The sequence below is a fragment of the Brassica napus genome, unplaced genomic scaffold, assembly GCF_020379485.1.
Source record: "Brassica napus cultivar Da-Ae unplaced genomic scaffold, Da-Ae ScsIHWf_1882;HRSCAF=2525, whole genome shotgun sequence".
Classification (NCBI taxonomy): Eukaryota; Viridiplantae; Streptophyta; class Magnoliopsida; order Brassicales; family Brassicaceae; genus Brassica; species Brassica napus.
Genome location: NW_026015297.1, coordinates 1 through 21,102, shown reverse-complemented (window position 1 = coordinate 21,102; position 21,102 = coordinate 1). Strand labels below are relative to the sequence as shown.

Here is a 21,102-nt window from a genome sequence, read left to right as displayed (position 1 = left end):
GTACCAGGAATATTTTGAGATCCAACAACTCGAATCAATTCACGTGAATCATGATTCATGAGATCATTAAATGTACTAATATTTGATTAATATTTAGAAACCAGCTGTACAAATTTCTGTCGTCGTAATGGTATTAAAATATTTCCTCTAAAATATTGTAATTCTGTCCGGAACATCATGGCCCAATGGTAAGAACGGGCTCCTTCCTGCACTCAGGTTGCGAGTTCGAATCCTACCGGAGGGAACTACCTCATGATGTCTCTGGACACCCCACACGGATATGGGTCTATGCTTTAGAACCCATTTGCATATCCGGAGAAAGGATCTATCCGTAGACTGCACATCTCCTAGTCTGGACCGGTCCGGAATACCTCCAGATTAAAAAAAATATATATATATTGTAATTCTTTAATAACATTGAGTTTGATTCTCTATAATAGAATAAAACTCAATGTTATACAAAAACATTTTTGATGTTCTAATGGTATGGACATATTCTTCTATATATTTTTGTTATAGAGAAAAATATAAAAGAATATTATTTTTGAAGAAAATATAATATGTTTAGAGAAAAAAATAATATTCTTCTTCTATATTTTTATAGAATAAGTCAATTATAGAGACAATCATCAGAGTAAATCCACCTTCATAATAAAATTACTCTATTTAAAAAATAATAATAGAAAAATTATATATTTTGATCGAGAAAATCTAACAACTTACAAAAATAAATGAAGAAAGTAACGCGCGTTGGTGGGTGATTAGGCATAAAATAAAATAGAGTTCAGTCTTAATAAAAGTTCGAAAATATCTCATGTCGGTTCAAGTAAAGAAAAAAATTCCACTCTTGACATGTCTCCGTCATTTTATTCGTACATATATGTTTGTTAATATAGGCCAAAGCTTATTGAGGAAACATAAGTATGTGAAAGACTAAAAGGAGTGAAGTTGGAAGCAGATAATATCTTCACTCAACTTGTGAGAAACCTCCACCAGTCTCAGCCTTTGTCCTACCAAAGAGACAGTGTTTGCGATTAAGTACGAAGATAGGAATATATATATATATATATATATATAAAGAGTAATGTGGTTGAGATTTAGGCTTACTTGTGATCTGAAGGATTCGGTCTTATCTCATATACAATCGTTGCAACAACATCCCTTTTCAACTGTTAAGACCAGAGGTACCAAACTTAAACAACTACCAATACCATATTAATAGTAGGCACTAGCCGCATTTTTTGAATCCACACTTACCTGGGTTGCTTCACCTTTAAAACCGATATAGCGTATTTGGGTTGTGTCACCTCCAAAACTCTCGGGGAAATGCAACGTGATGTTCCCAACACTCTGGAATTTCGAATACCTAATCACATTATTACACGGTTTCAGCTGTAATCAGACCCATTTTATTTTTTTAACCAGTTGAAACAAAAAGCATTCAAAGGATGATGTTCAACTTCTCAAGATTCATAACATAATTCTGCAGAGTCTATTAGGACACAGATGAAATGCGAAGTGAAATATACCTGGTCTGGTATTCTAATACTCCTTGCAAATTTTCAGCTAACTCCCATTCCTTGAAAGAACTCAAACATTAGCGCAGATGGTTTTGGTTAAGCAAAATACAAACAAAGGGGAATATACCTGAACTGCTTGCATGCTCTCAGCGTCTGAGAAGTCAATCCCTTCGCGATTGATGAACCTACAATTTTGAGACGAGAGAACAATCAACTTTTTATAGTTTTCCCAAAACGAAGGAACAGTATGCAGAATGAATGAAATGTTTTGTGGAGACATACACTCTCAACTTAGAAGGACTTGTACCATCAGGACCACCAACAATTGATATGCTCTTGATCTTGACGTCTGATGTAAATCTACAACATTCAACATGGACAAAATTTGAGCTACACAACCCAAAAGTACTTAAAACTACTAATTCTACCAAGTTTCTTTCAAGTGAACAATCTAAATCAAAACCAAGAATATTCGTACAAACTTGAAGCTTGTGTTAATTAAAATAAATAAATGCCAGAGCCAGACTGAAGGGGAACAATGACTTACGGTACAAAGACAAGCAATTCAGGGTCTCCTTCGTTGCTCTCCAAATGCTCCTGTAACCAAAGACAAACACACAATTTCACTCACATAAGCCCTATTAACCAAACAAGGGTAGATATAATAAGTATATAACTAAGGATCCTCCATCAGCGCCAAGCTTATAACATATATGTTGCCTAGTTAGTGCTTGGAGGTAGAAACACACAGTGATGTATAGTTATTACATATGGGATTGCTTTTTGGTTTTAACCTGGACATCTTTTTAAGGAAAATCATATGTTTTTTGAAGAAAAGATGCTAAAACGTAAGTAATACCCCAGAAGAGTGTAACCGCTGTTCCCATGCTTTGAAGACTGATTTAACACTTCCCGAGACAGACTCGTTCAGAGCAGACACCTGAAACCCAAGTTATAGAGCATACGATTACATGATATATCAATCAGATTGATTTTGGAAACCCTAAATCAGAGGAGAGAGAGAGATGAGAGAGAGACCTTGGGGAGATCGATGTGCTTGTAGAGTGACCAATCGGAGGAACACTCATGATCCTCGCAGCTGTGGTCATGCGTACACGACATTTGAGCAAATCGGCGAAGAAAATCAAATCAGAAAATTGGGGCCAAGAAGAAACTAGAACACCAGAGCCAGAGTGCGTTCGATGAAAAGAGGAACGAAACAACACACAATTGAACCGAAACTCGGCGTTTTGATATTTAGGTAGGGAAAGGTTCAGTAATTTTTGATGTGCCTTAATTTTTTAGAATAATACATCTAAAACATTAAAATGATTTTAAATGATAGAATAACATAGAAAGAAAAAATTCTAATAAATTTTTATTAAATAATATAAACATAAATAAGTCCGTAATTATAACTATACTGGATTTGATCTGCCCTGTATGCAAGATATTTTTTTTATTTCTTTTTAGATGTGCTTACAAATTATAAAGTTATTATGGATCCATTAATTTTAATATAACTTATCAATATTTTATAAACAGTTATCGTTTTTATAAATTTGGTATTTGACAAATGTTTATAAGTTATAAAATTGATATCATTAGAAGAGCATATCTTTGTAAAAAATGTGGAATGGTTGTAATTTTTTCACCCCTTGGACCAAGCGAGAGAAGCACCTGCTTCCAGCCGTAATTTTATATCTATTAGTTTTTATTTTCACAAACATTTCCTCTAGTCTAGTGTTAGAATGTACTTGTCAAATTTTCACCAGCACATGGGTTCGAGGCGCCTCTTACCACTTCAGATATTATTTTTCCTGCTTTTATCCTTCAAAAGTGGCCATATTTTCTCTCTTGTTTCCGGCCACTATATTCCTAGGAACGGCTCTGCACATATATACACATCAACCGGTTCATTGGACAGATGTTTCGGTGGGTGCTAAAGAAAGAAAAATAGTTTATTACAAGTTACAACTATTCAAGTCTTTAGATTTTTGGATTTCATATAGTTAAGATTTTTAAATGGAACCTTATTTCGCTGAATCGAGTAAATGAGTGTTTTATATAATCTAGTACATAAACCGGTATTTTAAACAAAAACTCAACCTGGCATGCAGGGCCTTGCTTGATACCAAGAAGATCAAGCATTGGCTTTGGGGCCAACAAGAATTATTTATTGTGGAGGCCAACAATTCACGAAGTTCCTCTCTAGTTTTGGTGGCAAAGGCTAAGAATATACTGTTCAGGAGTTCTTGTTCAAATATTATGGGAATACCTTTTAATATTTTTCATGTTTTATTTAGATCATGGGCCAAAATGTTTTTTTTTTGCTTATGGGCCGGAAATTGTCTGATTGATCCGGCCCTGCTGGCATGAAAGTTTAAATCGTGCTGGTGGAACCGAAGACTGGTATGAGAAGTTTTATCATTCATCTGTTTAGCATTTTCGCATATAAAGATTGGATCATTGTCCAGTCCCCTATCTAATGTCTTTGTTAAACAAACAGAAGCGAGGAAGAATTCAAATTTGATAAACGCTTGTTAGATAATAAGGAGATAGGAAAAGTGATCTTTAAAAGATGGAATTTGTCAGATCTTTCATTTGGTGCAAATATAATGATTTATATTTTGAGTTACCGTAGAGCTTTAAGTCAATAAAAAATGATATGAATTCAAAAAAGAAGATTCATATTTCGAGTTGTCGTAGAATGTCTAGTGTGTGTATTTTGTGTGAAAACATTGTCAGTATTTGTTTGAACATGCTATGGAAGCAAGTATTGGGAAGACTATGTATATTGTTATGATCTATGAGAGAAAAATTTAGATTTAAAAATATATTTACTATCTTAACATAATGATACGAATGAAAGGTTGGACTATGATATATAGATCTATGAAATATTGTTAGAATATAAAAAGTTCTTCTAAGTTTTGCTAACACTCATTCTAAGGCTGCTACATAAGCCGTGTATAAAAGTAAAGTGTTAACAATTCAGTAAAGTACAAAATGTATTTAATACAAAATTAAAAGTTAAATGCTAGTATAGACCAATTGGGTTCCAAAAAATCTGAATTAGACCCATCCCCCTTTTTTTTTTTGACATTTAAATTTAAATAAAAATCTAACTAAAATAACTAGACAACCTAAGGACTTAAACATACCCAGAATCCGACCCGGTTTTAGACATGAAATTCAACACAACTTTAACCTAAAGTTTCTTCTTCCTCTCCTTTTCTTCTCCATTATTAGTTCTTTCACCATAAAACAAAATCAAAAATTTTCTTCAACCATCCACTAATTTTCTCTTTCTTATCTCAAATCGATCAATCCATAGAAAGATTTAGCCAATTATATATTATCCAAAATCAAATTTCATCTTTTACATACGAGATTCAAGATAAAGAAGAACGCTGAGTATTACTAGTACAACTCCAACTAGTACAACTAGTGCAACTCTAATTAGTACAACTAGTAGAACTAAAATGAGTACATAACTAGTATAAATATGTTAAGTATAACCTAGACATTATTTGATAAGTGATTTTCTTATGCGTCATCACCATGTTTATTATCACCAAAAAAAAGATGACATGGCTTTGAGAAATTATGAAATGACATTATAATTTCTTTTATTTACTGTATCAGCATATGAAAATGCTATAGAAGAAGATGATGTAGAACCAATAAGACATATTGGTCTAATCTCCTCCGGTTGCATGTGTCAAATATATGAATAATATATTTTTAATAATATTTGATTTGGGTGTTGATACGTTTACTAGTTATACTAGTTGTACTATTTTTCAGGAAAAATCATCTTCATCTTTTTCTCTCGAGACCAAAAAACTAGATGTGGAGCCAGAAAATTCTTCAACGATGGCTCTATAATGCGAGTCACCAGAAAGAAGAAGGTGAGAGCGTCGACTACGAATAAGTGCGACTCACCGGCGACGAACAAAAAAGAAGAAGAAGGGTGTGTCCTTGTCAAATCCAACCAAGCGAGCTTGGAACTGCGAAAGAGAAACATCATCTCAACCGGACCCTCAAGGTGGTATTTTCCCGAAACCGTCAACGGATGTGCCATCTCAGCCCGCTAGTGATCCCTATAAATCACCAAATTAACCCGAAGATCCTCTTTCTTATGATTTTTTTTAGTTTAAATTTATAGGTATTTTAGTCAATACTCGACATTAGTGTAAAACCACAATGCTTAAAACATGAGACACATTTAAAGCGTGATGCACATTTAAAACAATACTAAATAAAATAACAAGTAGTTGTACCAGTTTGCTAGTTATACCGGCTATAACATAGTTGTACTAGTTCTTAAGTTGTACCCGTTTGTGCATAGTTGTACATTAGCTGTGAAATCGAAAAATATTAGTTGTACCACATAACAAATAAAGTTACTTCAGTTGTACCACTTATTTATGTTTACATGTCTTTGCCCGGTTACAATGAAATAAACAATTTTGACAAAATTTCATGTATGTTTTCCAAAAATTATGTGGACAAACAAGTTAACAAACCTTAAAAGTATATGGTAGATCATGTAAACTTATGGAATTGTGCAGTAATTTTCAAATAAATAACTCCAAAACTACAAATAAACGAAGAGAAACTTTTTGAGTACATACTAATTGGGATATTTGATTGTTTTCTCATATGGAGTACCAAATTAGTTGTATTAATTTCTGAAATGTCAAAGTTGTACTAGTTGTACCAGTAATACTCATCTAATATATAATAAAAATATATATCAATTGTTTATATGTCTAGTTTTAGGGTTTTACCAATTTTTTCACATCATAACTTTGTAAAAATATGTTTGATGTTTGTTTATCATAATAATATTGCTAATATAGTTAAAAACCTTAAAAGTAAAAAATATATAATGTAATAATTTAACAAAAATATGAAAAATCTCAAATAAAATAGATGAAATTTTGTCTTCATATACCAATTATGATATTTTCTTGTTTATTTCATATGTAAAGCATGATTTTAGTCGTGTTAATTATAGTAACTACATATAATACATAACTTATAACATTTATATACTAGTTATACTAGTTATTCAATTTTTTAACATCTTTAGTTGTAAGAGTTATACTGGTTGTACCCAGTCGAATGCGAATGAAATAAAAAAGCTTGTGTGGCTGTGCGTGGTTGAGATAAGGAAATAGAATGAGAGTGAAGGAGAGATGAGCGATATCGATGGCCAAAATTAAAATAAAATTAAAATATGATGAGAAGATCTGACGGCTCATGATTAAGTTTCATTAATGGCAATCTTGTAATATTTCATCCCTTCTTTCCTCTCATGATCCAATGACTCTCGTTAAAACAGAAATGATTTGATCGAAGGATTCATATCGACCCATCATTAATGGCAAAAACGACATTTACACATACTTGGTCCACATAGAATAATTTAGGTGGTGTGAGATTATTTTTTGGCCATTTGGTCCATATGAGATTTTTGTCCCTTTTAAAAGTATTTTCAAATATAAAGCAACACATGACTTATAAATAGAACATATACAAGCATAAATTATAACAAGAACTAGATTTTGATCCGAGCTTTAAAAGCGCGGGGTTACCATTTGATTAAAATATTTTTGTGCATATAATTTGTTTACATAATAGTTATATTTTTATAAAAAATCATATAATTTCTGTTTAATTTGTATGCTTTAATCTATAACTAGATCATGACCCGCCCGGTCGGACGGATTTTTATTCCGTTGCAAGCGCAATTTGTGTTTTTTTTATTGAACTGAAAATTTGGTATAAAACTTGTGTTTTGATTTTTTTTTGTACATTATGAAGTTAAATTTTTTAAACAATTATTACATAATTTTTCAGTGAATTTTATTATATTCTGACTTCTAATATATTTTGTGGGTAATGGTTCAAAAACATTTTCTGATATAATATATATTTTGGTTTGGTGTGTTTTGAGTGCAAAGTTATAAATATAATACTATACAATATTACTATAGTATTATTATATAAAACTATATATTTGTTTTTGAAACATAATCTGGACCAACGTAATTCATGAGCACCAATTTTCTGGCCCAACGTACACATTTTCACTAAGCCCATCACAAACTAATTATTCCGGGAACATAAATATTAAGTTACGTTAGTAAAAAAGTCAACTATTCAAAAAACACTAAACGTCTTTATCGGTGTCTGTCTCTCTGATCTGTTCATCTTCCTCGGTATCCATAATCATTAAAGTAAAAGAAAAAGCTATACAAATCCAGAGTAAACACAGAGATTTATGTTGAATTTGATACTCGATCTATCGACTAAAGGTTAGACTGTGAATCATTTTTTTTTTTGGTTAATAGAATCGTTATTGTTTGTTACAATTTAAAATTTCAATAAATTAGGTTTTGTGAAAGTTCGATATCGCTCTTTTGATGATAGATCTATTGTTTATAAGAGTAGTTTAGCCATAACATAGATAGACCATCGACAATCAATTCCAAAAATAATATAAAATTTTAATATTCTTTTCGTAATTAAACCTTCATGTAAAGATTCCCGGGTATGAAGACGGGTCAGGATCAAGATATCATCTTCTCGAAGGATACAATTGGTAGTTTTTGGAGCTATTTTTTTTTTTGGGAGCTGATCGTGGATGTGTAAAATTGATTATGAAGACCAGTATTTATAGTTTAAATTGAGTGCAATGCCACAAATTTACATACTAAATATTCCCTAAACCAATTAAGTAATCTATAATAAATACCAAATCAAGCGATATGGTCACCTAGATATTAGGCAAAATTGAAAGGACTTGGAGAAGGGGTTTTCGAAAAAAAGATTTAATTGTTATAAAATTTTGGTTTCTGTTATTTAAATTACCGGAAATATAGATATTGATAATAATTATTAACATAATTATATAAACTTTCAATGCGAAATAGTGTGTTTGATCAGTTTGAAATAAAAAAATTACCAACTATGGTGATTACCGAGATGAACTGAGATTATTAACCATGGTTCTAACCGTGAACAAAATATTACTATGGCATCTGTTCAAACAAATAGTAAATGTTATAACTATTCTTGTTTCGTAGTGGCATGGTCGACTTGAAGGAATTTTCTTTGAGTTTATACTCAAAATCTATCTTATTAGCATAGAGATTAGGATAGGTTAAGTTATTGTACATTTAACAAGATACTAGGTTAAGATCCGCGCCTTACGCGGATCAACATTATATATATAAATTATTTTATGTATTAAATATTTTTACATATTATGAAATAATAAATATATATTAAATAATTAAAAGTCAGTAAATATTAAATATATAATTAAATTGGTACTAACATATAAATCAATTTTATTAATCCAAAAAATATTTGTTTTTATATTTGATAGGATATGTTATTAAATTTAAATAATACTGGCATAGATAATATATTTTAGTATATTTTTAATATTAATGTATTAAATGATGATTTCTACTCATATAGTTTTTTTGATCATTTGTATCTTTTATAGAAAAAATTTAAATTACTGATAACAAAATTTTTATTGTGGGATTAATAGATTTAGTAATTTATAATTTTTTTTAAAAAATAGGTTGTCAATGATCGTTCAAAACTTTTATCAAAAAAATTGTTGAAAGTAAAATTTGAAACTAAAATATTGTATTTTATATGGTTTATAGTTTAATTTAAAACGATATATATATTAATCTTAATAATTAATTAAATTAGACTTTTTACTTATATAATTTTTGTAATCATTTGTATTTTGTCATAACAAAAATTTTAAACCATGGATCATAAAATTTGAATGTGAGACTTTTAACAGTTTTAGTAATTTATAGCCGTTTGTAAAAATTCAAAATATAACATATACATAAAAATCTAAATTTTTATTATATGGTTATTGTAGTTGTTTAATTTATTTAATAGTTTAAAATTAAATAAATATGATAGAAGATACACTATTTTTTATCAAATCTTTATTATTCAAAATCATTAATTCTCATATATACTTTACCCGAATTAGGCAATTACGTAAATTTTATTTAAGAAAATAATAAAGTATATTAACGATGAATTTATGGTTAGTTTAATAAAAAGCTTATTATATAATTAGATGAACCAATATATTTCTCTAATGATTCTAAGAATCATTTTAGTGATGACATGTGGCTACAAAAAAAAGTTGTAATGCTTCTCAAATAATATAAAGGGAATATATAGGAGATATGAAGTCGCACATGTTACAACTAATAAATAAAAGAGGAAGCATTTAATTAAAAGATGAGGTCCACTTTATTATAGATGAGGTCGCACATGTTAGGCTAATATATAAGGCACTTAATTAAAATATACGAGGTCCACCTTAAAAATCTACCTAGAAGAAGTTACGATGATTCTAATTTAATAAGATATATATAATGAGGCAACTGCCTCATTTCTGAGCCGCCACGTCAGCAGGTAAGTAGGTTCCACTTTTAAAAAATGTGAAAAAGTGTCAAGCTTGTAGCTCAAACCCGGGTTATTGAATCATAAACACCAACATTTATACCACTAAATTAAAGGATACTTTGTACATTGATGGCCGAAACTAATATATATTTATGAAGGTCGGAAACCTTTGCTTCTTCGGTTTTCTCTGTGGGATCCACACTTAATTTTTTTTCTAATGATTTAATAAATACTTTATAACTCACGTTTTGAAATGGACTTCATTAAAAAAAGGCCCAATAGACCTCTTTGGTCTGTAAGCGTTCTCTTCAATGGAAGTTTAGGGTTTTCAATTTTTAATCATCGGTTCATGACTCATCTAAGAAACACAGATTGACTATTTGAGTTCCATGAATCAGTTTATCTTCTTTAGTCTCTACATCTCCCCATCTTTAATAAATTCATCATCGGTTCTTTTATTTTGCCTGATAAATCATGATGGTGTGGTTTTAATTTTCTTTGGTTATCTTTAGCTTGCACCCTTTGATTTAACCAAGAAGAAGAAGAAGACATTTGTCATTCAGGATGTCATCGAGGACTCAGCTGAGTCATACGGGAGACATATTATCCGTTGTCTGATTGTTCAAGAAGAGTTTGTGTTGTGAAACATATTTGTTTCTTTTCATCAGTTGCTTTGTTTAATCTTTTTTCCTGCAAATAATGATGGCTTTGACAGTTCATATACGGGAGCTAAGAAGTAAAAGAAGAAGAAGCCAGTGAGTGTTTGACATTTTCTGTCTTCTTGAGTTTTTTTTTCCATTATTAAACTTGGATTTTGAAGATTATGTGTCTCACGTTCTTTTTATTTTGATGGTTGTTAGGTTGAACGAAGATCATTGAATAAAGAAAATGTCGATGCTCCCGAAGATTTGGAGGGTACTTTATATTTCTTTCTCTGATAATTCTAGCGACATAAATTTGAACCTTACAGAGGGTATATTGCAGAGCATCCTAATGACGAGGAAGAGGTGGAGGGAATTGATCTGCACCAGCAACGTTACCGTGGGAGGGAAGTGACATGGATTACTTATACGACGAGGTAAGCATATCATTAGATGGTTTGCGGTCCATCTTTGAGAGCCGTCGATTGTAAGTGTCTATCGTTTTGAAGTTGCACGACACTAAGATGTAAAGATTACTAATCACGATTACCTTACTAGCAGAGTTCTTTTGCACAGCTATTGTCAATGGAATTAACACTTGAAATTGATGGTGCTATATTTCATGTTCCAAATGCTAACGCAAGCTCTAATGTTGATTCTCAGCTTTAGCATGTCAAAATCACAATGCAGTGGGTGTTGTAAGGTAATTCAGTAGGCACAAATGTTCAGTTGAAAAAAATTCTAAACTGTATTTATGCATTACAGTTATCATCCGTAACATAATAATATGCTTTTTCTGTGCTAGGAACCGTTTGTAAATAAATGTCTCAGATGTATATGACTGCTGAGTTTGTTTCTTTTGACAGTGAAATCACTAAGATTGCAATGTGTCAGGACATCAAAAGCATCTAAGCTTATGGTTAGCTTTACAATTTCGTTGGTTTCTTTTTCCAATTATGTTGGATGAATTATTTTAGCTAACAAATATCGCAACAGAGCGCTGACAATAACTCTAATAGATTTATATATACATTTAGAATTGGAAGTTTCGTGAGAACATGAACAAGTACTTCTGTCACGCTATTGAACAGTTATACGCCATTTCAAGAGAATTGATTTCTTATATTTTCCATAATCAGTAAGATTTTAACTGTTTTGTCTATTTTGCATTCATACCTCATTCTCCATCTAACTTCTCGGTGTTACTATATAATGATCAAGTCATTTTCTGCACAAATAGGCAAGTGGGGATGTTACGTTGGGTGTTTTTTATTGGGATTGGCTATACAAAGTCTGTTGTGACTCTAAAACTTTTACCTCATTTAACATTGATTCTGGTTCTTGGGAGAATTGCAGATTGTGAATGAAAAGCACAAGCAGGGAACATATGTGTAGCTGCGTTTGACTCGACATGTAGCGGTATCTGCAGATCTACTGATCCCATTGTGGAGGTTAACATGCAATGTGTTGACCTGGAAATCATTATTTGGAAGCTACATTTCGAGGTCTTTCCTCAACATATAAATAGACCATTGACAGAGTTTGATATTTATAATACTCAGTGATCATGGAGTCTGCAGAAAACAGTCTTTTTGCATGTTATATATGGAACCAAGAGATATATCCTTTGTATGATGATTGTATTATGATAGCTACTAACATAGAAGATGACTAGAGAAAGAGAAATGAGTATGAATCTCGTATATGGGTAGCTTTTGTAAGCACATTTGGGTTTATTAACAGTTGTGACAAGCAATTATGTTTATAGTAAAGGAAACCCGTCGCAGCGTCAATAACAAATGCGCCTGTTTTTTGGTTGTTTGGGATTAAAATAGCTTATGGGTTTTCTAAATCAATATAATTGATTTGACTAAAGCTATCTTGGATGACAAAAAGAAGGATTGCAAGTTTAATAACTTCTACTTTAGACTTTAATTTCAACTAAATTATAATAAGTCTTTTGTCCATATCATCTTATTTATAAACGTAAGGATTTATTAGAAATAAATAAACAGTTTCAACAATATTTAATATGTGATCTAATAAACAAAAGAACACATAGGATTTTTAGGATTTAAAGAGACTGGAGACAATAGTTAATGAATATGAAAAGAATACGAAGCAGAATGATTCGAGCAAATTAGTGGCAACACAGAGTTAAGCGAGATAAAAATATCAATCAATAAAGAATGAAAGAAGAATGAGTATGTTTAAGTTATTACACAAGCCAAAACTAAGACAAATCAAACGACAGAATGTGAAAATAAATGTAAACAAGACAAGAGGAGAGGGCGAAGATAAAATACATTGAAAAACTGAATGCTAGATTAGTAAGCAAGAGGCAAGAAGAGATTAAAATACAAAAACTCCGCGCCTTGGCGCGGGTAACGATCCCTAGTTTATCTTAAATGGACTAAAATTTTGTAAATTTCAAATTATTTGGACCGTGTTATGGTAATCTATTTATTTAAAGTATTTATTACATTGATTTCGTTTTTATTGATTTAAAATGCAATAATATAATCCATATTATTAATCATTTCAAATTTGATCAAAATTTATTTAAATATATTAATATGTTTGTTCAACTCACCTCGTACAAAATCACAAAGTTATTCTGACATTTTAAATAAATATTTAAAATCATAAAAGTTTATGGTATAGGATTATTTTGAATATATCCATAAATTGTTGATTTTGATTTTGCGTTATAAATTTCTATTTTTATTTTTCAAATCAGTTAGCATTGTCAACTAAAAACTTTATACTAATAGTGTAGGCTAGGAAATAAAGTTGGGTACACAATATGAGTATGAATATTCATGTAGAAAATATGGAAAGTTAATATATTTTATGGATCCAATATCGTTTAAAATAGTGTATTTGATGATCTTAGAAATGCAAAAGATATTTTTCAAAATTTATTTTTTAAAAATCGTGGCTTTAATGATGTATAATGTTCCACAAGATATTCCTAGTAATATATGCTTTGGATTATGGAAGTTATATATTTCCATATATGGTAAATCTTCGAAAAATGAAAGCACAAAATCATGCTTTTCAAATTATTCCTAAGGATATCTTCACACAGTCGGCTCGTTTCTTTCCTAAATTGATGCTAAAAATCATAAATAATAACGAAAATGAGAAAATGCTTACATATTTTACGATTTAGTTGGGATGCTTATAACTAAAATAGCTTCTTCATGTTACACGTCATGTTACAGTGTAGGGTTTTCTAGCTTAGGGCTAGGGTTATACTATTCCATTTTACATATATATATATATCAAAGCAATACCGCACATTGTATATTGTTACACATAAATGATCCAGTTTATTTAAAAAAAGTATAGTGATGGTAACATTATGTTTTTAAAAGAATATACAATGTCTGATGATATAATAGTGATGGACATTATATTTTGGCATTATGTGTTGGGACATGTTATATGAATAAGCTAATTTCAGTATGAGAACCTTAAGTTATAAAACAGAAAAGTATAAAATATATCAACCCTGTCCGAACTTAAACCAAATATAATTTGAATGTGTATATGTAAACATGCTTGGTTTAAGATTTCAAATAAGGCAATACGTTTGTTTAATTGTTTTTAGATAATAATTAATGTTTTTAACCAAAAATATAAGAGTGGTATTTCTTTGTAAATAACTTAAAAAATCAAGGGCAGAATCATAGTAAGGATTCTGTTTTAATAGTATAGATGATCATTAATTTATGAACGTCGAGGTGATCTCATCAAAGTGATCAAAGATTTTCTCTCTTTGGAACAAGGCTAAATCAAAACTGTCCACCAGAAAATTTTAAACTCAGTCGATTGATAATTGTCAACACAAATGATTTTCAATTCGGGTTGGCCCGGCCCGGTCCGGTCTAAACCCGCTAATCCTATAAATATTTGAGCCCGGTCCAACAATATTTTGGACCTAGAATTCAAAGCACGGCCCGGTCCTTATAGGGTTATAAGGCTTTGCGGGTTTTATTGGACTTTTCGAAAAATAATTTGTCATTGTCAATTCCATCGTTTTATTACATGTGAATTTTCATTAAAAAAGTATTTTTGTTTTTTTTTTGTTTTAAAATATAAAGTGAGTTTATAATTTTTTTTTTTTTTTATCAAAATGTTTTACTTATTCGTATGCTTTAAAAAACATAGTATAAACAAACCAAATTTAATAAGATTTAGATTATCAAATATAAATTTAAACTAAATATATAAGAGAACAAAATTTATGATAAACATGTCCAAACGTTTCATACTTTGTATTTTAAAATAAACATGTTGTACATAAAAAAAGAAGGTACATTTGCAAAATTTAAAATGTGACACTTGTAATGATCAAACAATAAAATGCATTAACAACTTTTATATTTACTTTATTAGAGTTTCGATAAAAACTTTAAATCAATATATCAATACTAATAATGGTTTTGATTACAAGAACGATAATATTTAAACTAAAGTATAAAATTTTGGGTTTTCTGGCTGGCCCTGGCCCAAACGGGTTTAGGCCTGCAATACCCAAAGACCAAATGAACTAACCTCGAAGAGCCGAATTTTTTTTGTGCTTATAAAACTGAGTCCAATTTTTTGGGCTTATAAAACTAAGCCAAAGTCCGATAATTTTTAGGGCTGGACGGGTTCGGGCTTCAGTCCTAATTGAGATGTCTAAGTATGTGGATGAACCATGAGTTGATAATAATTATTGATCTAATATCAATAAATAATATTTTAATTAAGTATCGATAAAATTAGACTCATTTTTACAAACTATGAATCGGTAAAAAAAATGATCCGAAAAATGAGTGAATAGAGATTAAAATCACATAACAAAAAACAAATACTAGTTTAAGATCTGCGCCATGCGCGAGATGAGATTATGTAAATAAATGAATTTTACATATTAAAATTTATTTTGTGTTTATTTACGTATTTTGTACATAATTAAATTAGAGTAAACACATAAATCAAAATAATACTTTTTATTTATTGACAATATTTTCTTGTAAGTAAGACAAAACATCCATTTAATTTATTTTATATGGTATATATAATTTAATTTCAATGATATTGAGATAGATATATAATATATTTTATAAAAATATTTAGTATTGAGACTTCGTACTCATATGATTTTATTAACATTTGTATTTGCTGTAACAAAAACTTTAGACCATTAATCACAAAATTTTCAATGTGTTATTTTTTAAATGCAAATTTCAAAATCATAATATTAATGTCTCAATACGGTTTCAATGCAAATTTTGAAATTAATATATTTGTGTATTTTTATATGGTGTATATTTTAATTTAAACGATATTAAAATAGACATGTATATTAAAATAGACACATATATATATTAGTGTAAATATCTATTAAATGAGATTTCATATTTATACGATTTTATGATCGGTATCTTGTTATAACAAAAAAGGTTAAACCCTTGATTTTAAAATTTTCAATATGGGACTTTAAACATTTTTAGCAATTTTTAGTCGTTTAAAAAAAATTAAAATATAACATATAATATAAAAAAAATTATTGCATGATTAATGTAATTGTTTAATTTTTTAAAATAATATAAAATTAAACAAAAAGAAGAGAGAATACAAAATTGTTATCAAATTTTTATTATTCATAATCATTATCTGTCACAAATATGTTAGTTATATTAGGTAATTCCGTAGCTTTATTTATGGAAAAAATGGAAAATATTATTTTGTACAAAAGTAATCAATTTGATAATTAGTTTAATAAAATGTATAATATATGTTTAGATAGACCAACCTATTTTTAATGATTCTAAGAATTATCATAATGATGACATGTGGCTACAAAAAAAGTTGTAATGTTTCTCAATTAACATATGTATATTAAAATATATATATATATATATATATTAATATAAATATCTATTAAATGGGTTTCATATTTATACGATTTTATGATCGGTATCTTGTTATAACAAAAAAGGTTAAACCATTGATTTTAAAATTTTCAATATGGGACTTTAAACATTTTTAGTAATTTTTAGTCGTTTTAAAAAAAATTAAAATATAACATATAATATAAAAAAATTATTGCATGATTAATGTGATTGTTTAATTTCTTTTAAATAATATAAAATTAAACAAAAAGAAGAGAGAATACAAAATTGTTATCAAATTTTTATATTCATAATCATTAACTGTCATAAATATGTTAGTTATATTAGGTAATTCCGTAGCTTTATTTAAGGAAAATATGGAAAATATTATTTTGTACAAAAGTAATCAATTTGATAATTAGTTTAATAAAATGTATAATATATGTTTAGATAGACCAACCTATTTTTAATGATTCTAAGAATCATCCTAATGATGACATGTGGTTACAAAAAAAATTTGTAATGTTTCTCAATTAATATATGAGAGATACTTTTTAACTCAAGATCAATAGAGTTTCGTATTGATGACAATGTTGTATTTTTTCTAAAAGAGAAAGAATTGATGTTTTTTATTAAATGAATAATGGATCGTTTGTACATGAGTTAATAGTTTAGAAACTAACTATAACTTGGAAAATAAGTAAATCTTGGAGAACAAGTATATCTAAAACTTGCCTCTTAGAACAGAAATAAACCATATATTTTATTGGTGTAAATGGAAAGAAGTCTAATATCATATATTAGATAGTTTAGTTCATTTTACATAATTGCGCTATCGTAGTTTCGTTCATTTTCCATAATACCTTATGGAAAAGTTCCTTAGCGATATATTGCTGCCGGTTTGTGCAAGTTAATCGTTTAAAACCTACTCGCAATTGCTTAAACCCTCTTGTACCCTACAATCAAGCATCAACTGCTCAAGATGTACCGCTCTGTCTGTACCATGTCCAGGTTCTACTGCAACTCGAGCGGTCTTGTTCCTCGATTTCTTGTTGTTTGTAACAATTCTGCCCCGAAGACTGCAACGCTGAGATACGTTTCATCTTCTAATCTGCGCTGTTTTTCTTCTAAGACATCAACGCCCGCACCATCTGACACTGCAAAAGATAAGATAACCCCGGTGGTGAACAAATTTTCGTTCTCTAGCATCTTTCAAGGTTGGATGAATGGACTTATTCAACAAGAAAAAGAACAACCCGTTGTGAATGAAGCGAACAACACAACTCCTTCGGTTACTCATCAAGAGAAAGAAGAATCTAGTGTGGATGAGGCAAAAAACACAACTCCTTCGGTTACTCATCAAGAAAAAGAAGAATCTAGTGTGGATGAAGCAAAAAATACAACTCCTCCGGTTACTCATCAAGAGAAAGAAGAATCTATTGTGGATGAAGCAAAAAAGACAACTCCTCCTTCTGCTATTGATTTAGCTCTTAACTCAGTGGTTAAGGTCTTCACCGTCTCTAGCAAGCCTAGACTTTTTCAACCTTGGCAGATTAGTATGCAGAATGAATGCTCTGGCTCTGGTATTTACTAATTTATTTTACATATATTACAAAAACTCACATTAATATTAAGACTTATAATTGTAACATGTAGTAATAGATTTGAGTTGGTTTTTGATACTTGGAGTGGAATTGCTGTAGGATTTTTAATATCGGGAAAGAAGATTATTACAAATGCGCATGTGGTGGATAATCACACATCGGTTAAAGTACAAAAGCACGGTTCAGCCACCAAGTACAAAGCAAAAGTTCGAATGATTGGGCATGAATGTGATTTAGCCATCTTGGAGGTCGATAACGATGAGTTTTGGGAGGGAATGAACTTCTTGGAGCTTGGAGACGTACCCAAGCTGCAGGAAGAGGTGCACCTTGTTGGCTATCCTTGTGGTAATTGTTTTTAGATTATCATACTGAATATAAAATATCTCAAGAAGAAATTAGAAGATATAAAGGCAGGAAATTTATGCGTGTAAGTTTACATGATTATATGATGCAGGTGGTGACAGTATATCCGTTACAAAAGGTGTTGTGTCGAGAGTTGAACTAAAAGAATATAGTCACAGCTCGACAGAGCTACTCACAGTACAAATAGATGCAGCTATCAATTCTGGAAATAGTGGTGGTCCTGTATTTTTGGGAAACAAAGTGGCTGGTGTAGCATTTGAAGGTTTGTTCTGGTCCGATGGTATTGGGTGAGTCCAGTTGCAGATTTCAAGATTGAATTTATCTACAGTTTATTCATAATAAGCATAACTATATTTCAAAAAAAAATTGTTTCTTGACCTTACAAATAAAAGGTCTAACTAACTATATTATTTTCACCTGCAGTTACATGATTCCAACTCCAGTAGTTAAGCACTTTTTAGACTGTGTTGAAGAAAAACATGTTAGTTTCGGCTCAATGAATATATCATATCAGATGATGGGGAATGCACAAATTCGTGACTATTTCAAGATGAGCAAAGATATGACAGGGATTCTTGTAAACGAAATAAACCCGCTGTCCGATGCTTACAACTTTCTGAAAAAGGATGATGTTATTCTGGCCATTGATGGTGTTCCTATAGGAAATGATAGTAAAGGTACTAGTATTGCATATATAATTTTTCAATGTGTTTTACTGAACCTTCCACATGTGCACAGTTCCGTTTCTTAACCAGGACACCGTAGATTTCAAGCATTTGGTCTCTATGAAGAAACCATCTGAAACAGCTCTAATTAAAGTGTTAAGAGAGGGAAAAGAGTGTGAGTTCAACGTCGGTCTAAAACCTGTAAGTCTTCCTTCACATTTTAACTAAACAGTTTTGTGACATCTACTATAGTTTAATTGGTGGTTCACATTTTTTAGATACTATCATGTGAACAAGGTTATGGATTATCTATTGTGCGCAGGTGAAACCGCTAGTTCCATTGCATAATTTTGACAAGATGCGAAGTTACTATATATACGGAGGGTTTCTTTTTGTACCTCTATCCCAACCATACATTGATGGCTCTTATATGTGCGAGTGTTCTTCCAAAAAGATGCCCAAGAAAGCCAGTGAACAGATAGTAATCATTTCTCAGGTTTGTCCTTTTTATGCATTCCTTTTCTAAGCAAAGTATTTTACTTAAAAAACATAACGTGTGAATGAGGATAACTTGGGCTAAAAGTAAAGTTTTGTTTCTGCTATAGATCTTAGAGGATGACATCAACGCAGGATACGCCAGTTTTGAAGATTTGCAGGTAATGTATTTATTGTTTACTCTTACTCTTTAAGTTCAGATTAAAGCTTATTTTAAAACAGAAATTAAATATTAATTTACTAGAAGAGTTTCATCTGAATAAAAGTATAAATACATTGGAAATGGAAACAGGTGAAGAAAGTGAATGGAATCGAAGTGGATAATCTGAAGCATCTAAGTCAAGTCATAGAGGAGTGTAGCACCGGGTATTTGAGGCTGGATTTGGAAAACGAAAAGGTTCTCATCCTCAATAATAAGTTGGCAAGAAAAGCAAATTCTACGATCTTGAAAGAACTCAAAATACCGTCGGCCATGTCCGATGACCTTCAACCTAGGCAGGTTAACAGAAGCCGCTTAGTTAGTCCTCGGCATAGCAAGAAAAATAATTAGTTCCGGCCACTGATTCAGCTTCAGCTGCAGCATTATCCCTTCTAAGATAGTAGGATTTTATAAAGTCATCAATAGAACAAAAATTGTTTTGACTTTTCATATTTTTTTTTTTTGAACTGACTTTTCATATTTTTTTGTGTGCCAGTTAAAGTGACTTTTATATTATCTAATTCAATACTACAGTTTTGGATGTTAGTTGCTCTTCACCACTATATATTATTTATTTTAAGTGTATACCAATGCTAGTATGTTTGATTCAACAATAATGCAACGTTATGAAAGGCACGCCACCTAAAAAGGTTATTATCAATACTGTATAGACGTGTCTCAGAAGTTGGTTCACATGATGAACTTTGTTTTTTAAAAAAATTCTGTAAAATGGTTACATTCCAGACCAAACCATTTTAAAATGACTATTTTTAACAATGTTATTGTATATTTAATGTCGATATCAACAAAATTGTAATATCTGGTATAACAGCTGATATATGATTTCACCAAATAACTATATAAAGTATATAATACTTTTTAATATTTAATTATTTATTTGCACGGTAATATGAAACACATATGTTAATGTTTTGAACATGATTTTATAATTTCACATATTAATCAAAATACACCAAAAATATGCGGCAAATGCAAAAAAAAAAAAAAAAGATAATGAAAATGTGAACAGAAGATTGGGAAAAAGTCATGATATACATGTCTGTTTCTCTGACGTTTCAAGGCTTGAAGAAGTTTACATTGTAAATACTTGGAATAACATGTATCACAATTTTCTACTTTTTTAAGATACATATAGAGAAGTTGATAAAAAGAAAAAAGATACATATAGAGTCAGTCGCAAACACAATTACGAAAAAGGACAAGCAAGGAAAAAGTATCGACCCCTAGCAGCATTCTC

General features: G+C 30.2%; 2 protein-coding genes across 10 annotated transcripts; one reads left to right on the top strand and one right to left on the bottom strand.

Annotated features, from left to right (window-relative positions):
- Window positions 1–773: 773 nt before the first annotated feature.
- LOC106397546 (PITH domain-containing protein 1) lies at window positions 774–2,779 on the bottom strand. The gene is made up of 9 exons (XM_048772797.1): window positions 2,559–2,779; window positions 2,380–2,460; window positions 2,068–2,117; window positions 1,803–1,880; window positions 1,648–1,705; window positions 1,530–1,579; window positions 1,258–1,366; window positions 1,108–1,169; window positions 774–1,010 (listed from the first exon to the last, which is right to left on the bottom strand). Exons 1-9 carry the CDS (start codon window positions 2,640–2,642, stop codon window positions 968–970), a joined length of 615 nt encoding a protein of 204 aa, XP_048628754.1. The 5' UTR covers window positions 2,643–2,779; the 3' UTR covers window positions 774–967.
- A 4,171-nt stretch (window positions 2,780–6,950) lies between these two features.
- LOC106381292 (putative protease Do-like 3, mitochondrial) lies at window positions 6,951–20,282 on the top strand. 9 transcript variants are annotated; one of them, XM_048772799.1, is made up of 9 exons: window positions 6,951–7,849; window positions 17,530–18,101; window positions 18,222–18,467; window positions 18,577–18,772; window positions 18,909–19,162; window positions 19,224–19,351; window positions 19,473–19,646; window positions 19,756–19,806; window positions 19,938–20,282. In XM_048772799.1, the coding sequence occupies exons 2-9, from the start codon at window positions 17,741–17,743 to the stop codon at window positions 20,193–20,195; spliced, it is 1,668 nt and encodes a 555-aa protein (XP_048628756.1). In that variant the 5' UTR covers window positions 6,951–7,849; window positions 17,530–17,740; the 3' UTR covers window positions 20,196–20,282. The 9 variants fall into 9 exon arrangements, 2 of the variants coding, with proteins under 2 accessions (XP_048628756.1, XP_048628755.1); XR_007333257.1 differs by lacking the exons at window positions 17,530–18,101; window positions 18,222–18,467; window positions 18,577–18,772; ... (3 more) ...; window positions 19,756–19,806; window positions 19,938–20,282 and adding exons at window positions 10,502–10,626; window positions 10,705–10,744; window positions 10,850–10,904; ... (2 more) ...; window positions 11,497–11,549; window positions 11,987–12,402 and having other exon boundaries at window positions 6,996–7,849; XR_007333256.1 differs by lacking the exons at window positions 17,530–18,101; window positions 18,222–18,467; window positions 18,577–18,772; ... (3 more) ...; window positions 19,756–19,806; window positions 19,938–20,282 and adding exons at window positions 10,502–10,620; window positions 10,705–10,744; window positions 10,850–10,904; ... (2 more) ...; window positions 11,497–11,549; window positions 11,987–12,402 and having other exon boundaries at window positions 7,001–7,849.
- Window positions 20,283–21,102: the final 820 nt, after the last annotated feature.

What these genes read in the sequence shown, in the direction of transcription:
- LOC106397546 (XM_048772797.1), bottom strand. Translation starts at nt 2,642, where the DNA reads ATGTCGTGTACGCATGACCACAGCTGCGAGGATCATGAGTGTTCCTCC. An exon ending in AGTCCTTCTAAGTTGAGAGT is followed by an intron (nt 1,706 to 1,802) that starts GTATGTCTCCAC and finishes TCAAAATTGTAG; the next exon opens with GTTCATCAATCGCGAAGGGA. An exon ending in CCGAATCCTTCAGATCACAA is followed by an intron (nt 1,011 to 1,107) that starts GTAAGCCTAAAT and finishes TCTCTTTGGTAG; the next exon opens with GACAAAGGCTGAGACTGGTG.
- LOC106381292 (XM_048772798.1), top strand. Translation starts at nt 17,501, where the DNA reads ATGTACCGCTCTGTCTGTACCATGTCCAGGTTCTACTGCAACTCGAGC. An exon ending in TATAGGAAATGATAGTAAAG is followed by an intron (nt 19,163 to 19,223) that starts GTACTAGTATTG and finishes ACATGTGCACAG; the next exon opens with TTCCGTTTCTTAACCAGGAC. An exon ending in CCAGTTTTGAAGATTTGCAG is followed by an intron (nt 19,807 to 19,937) that starts GTAATGTATTTA and finishes AAATGGAAACAG; the next exon opens with GTGAAGAAAGTGAATGGAAT.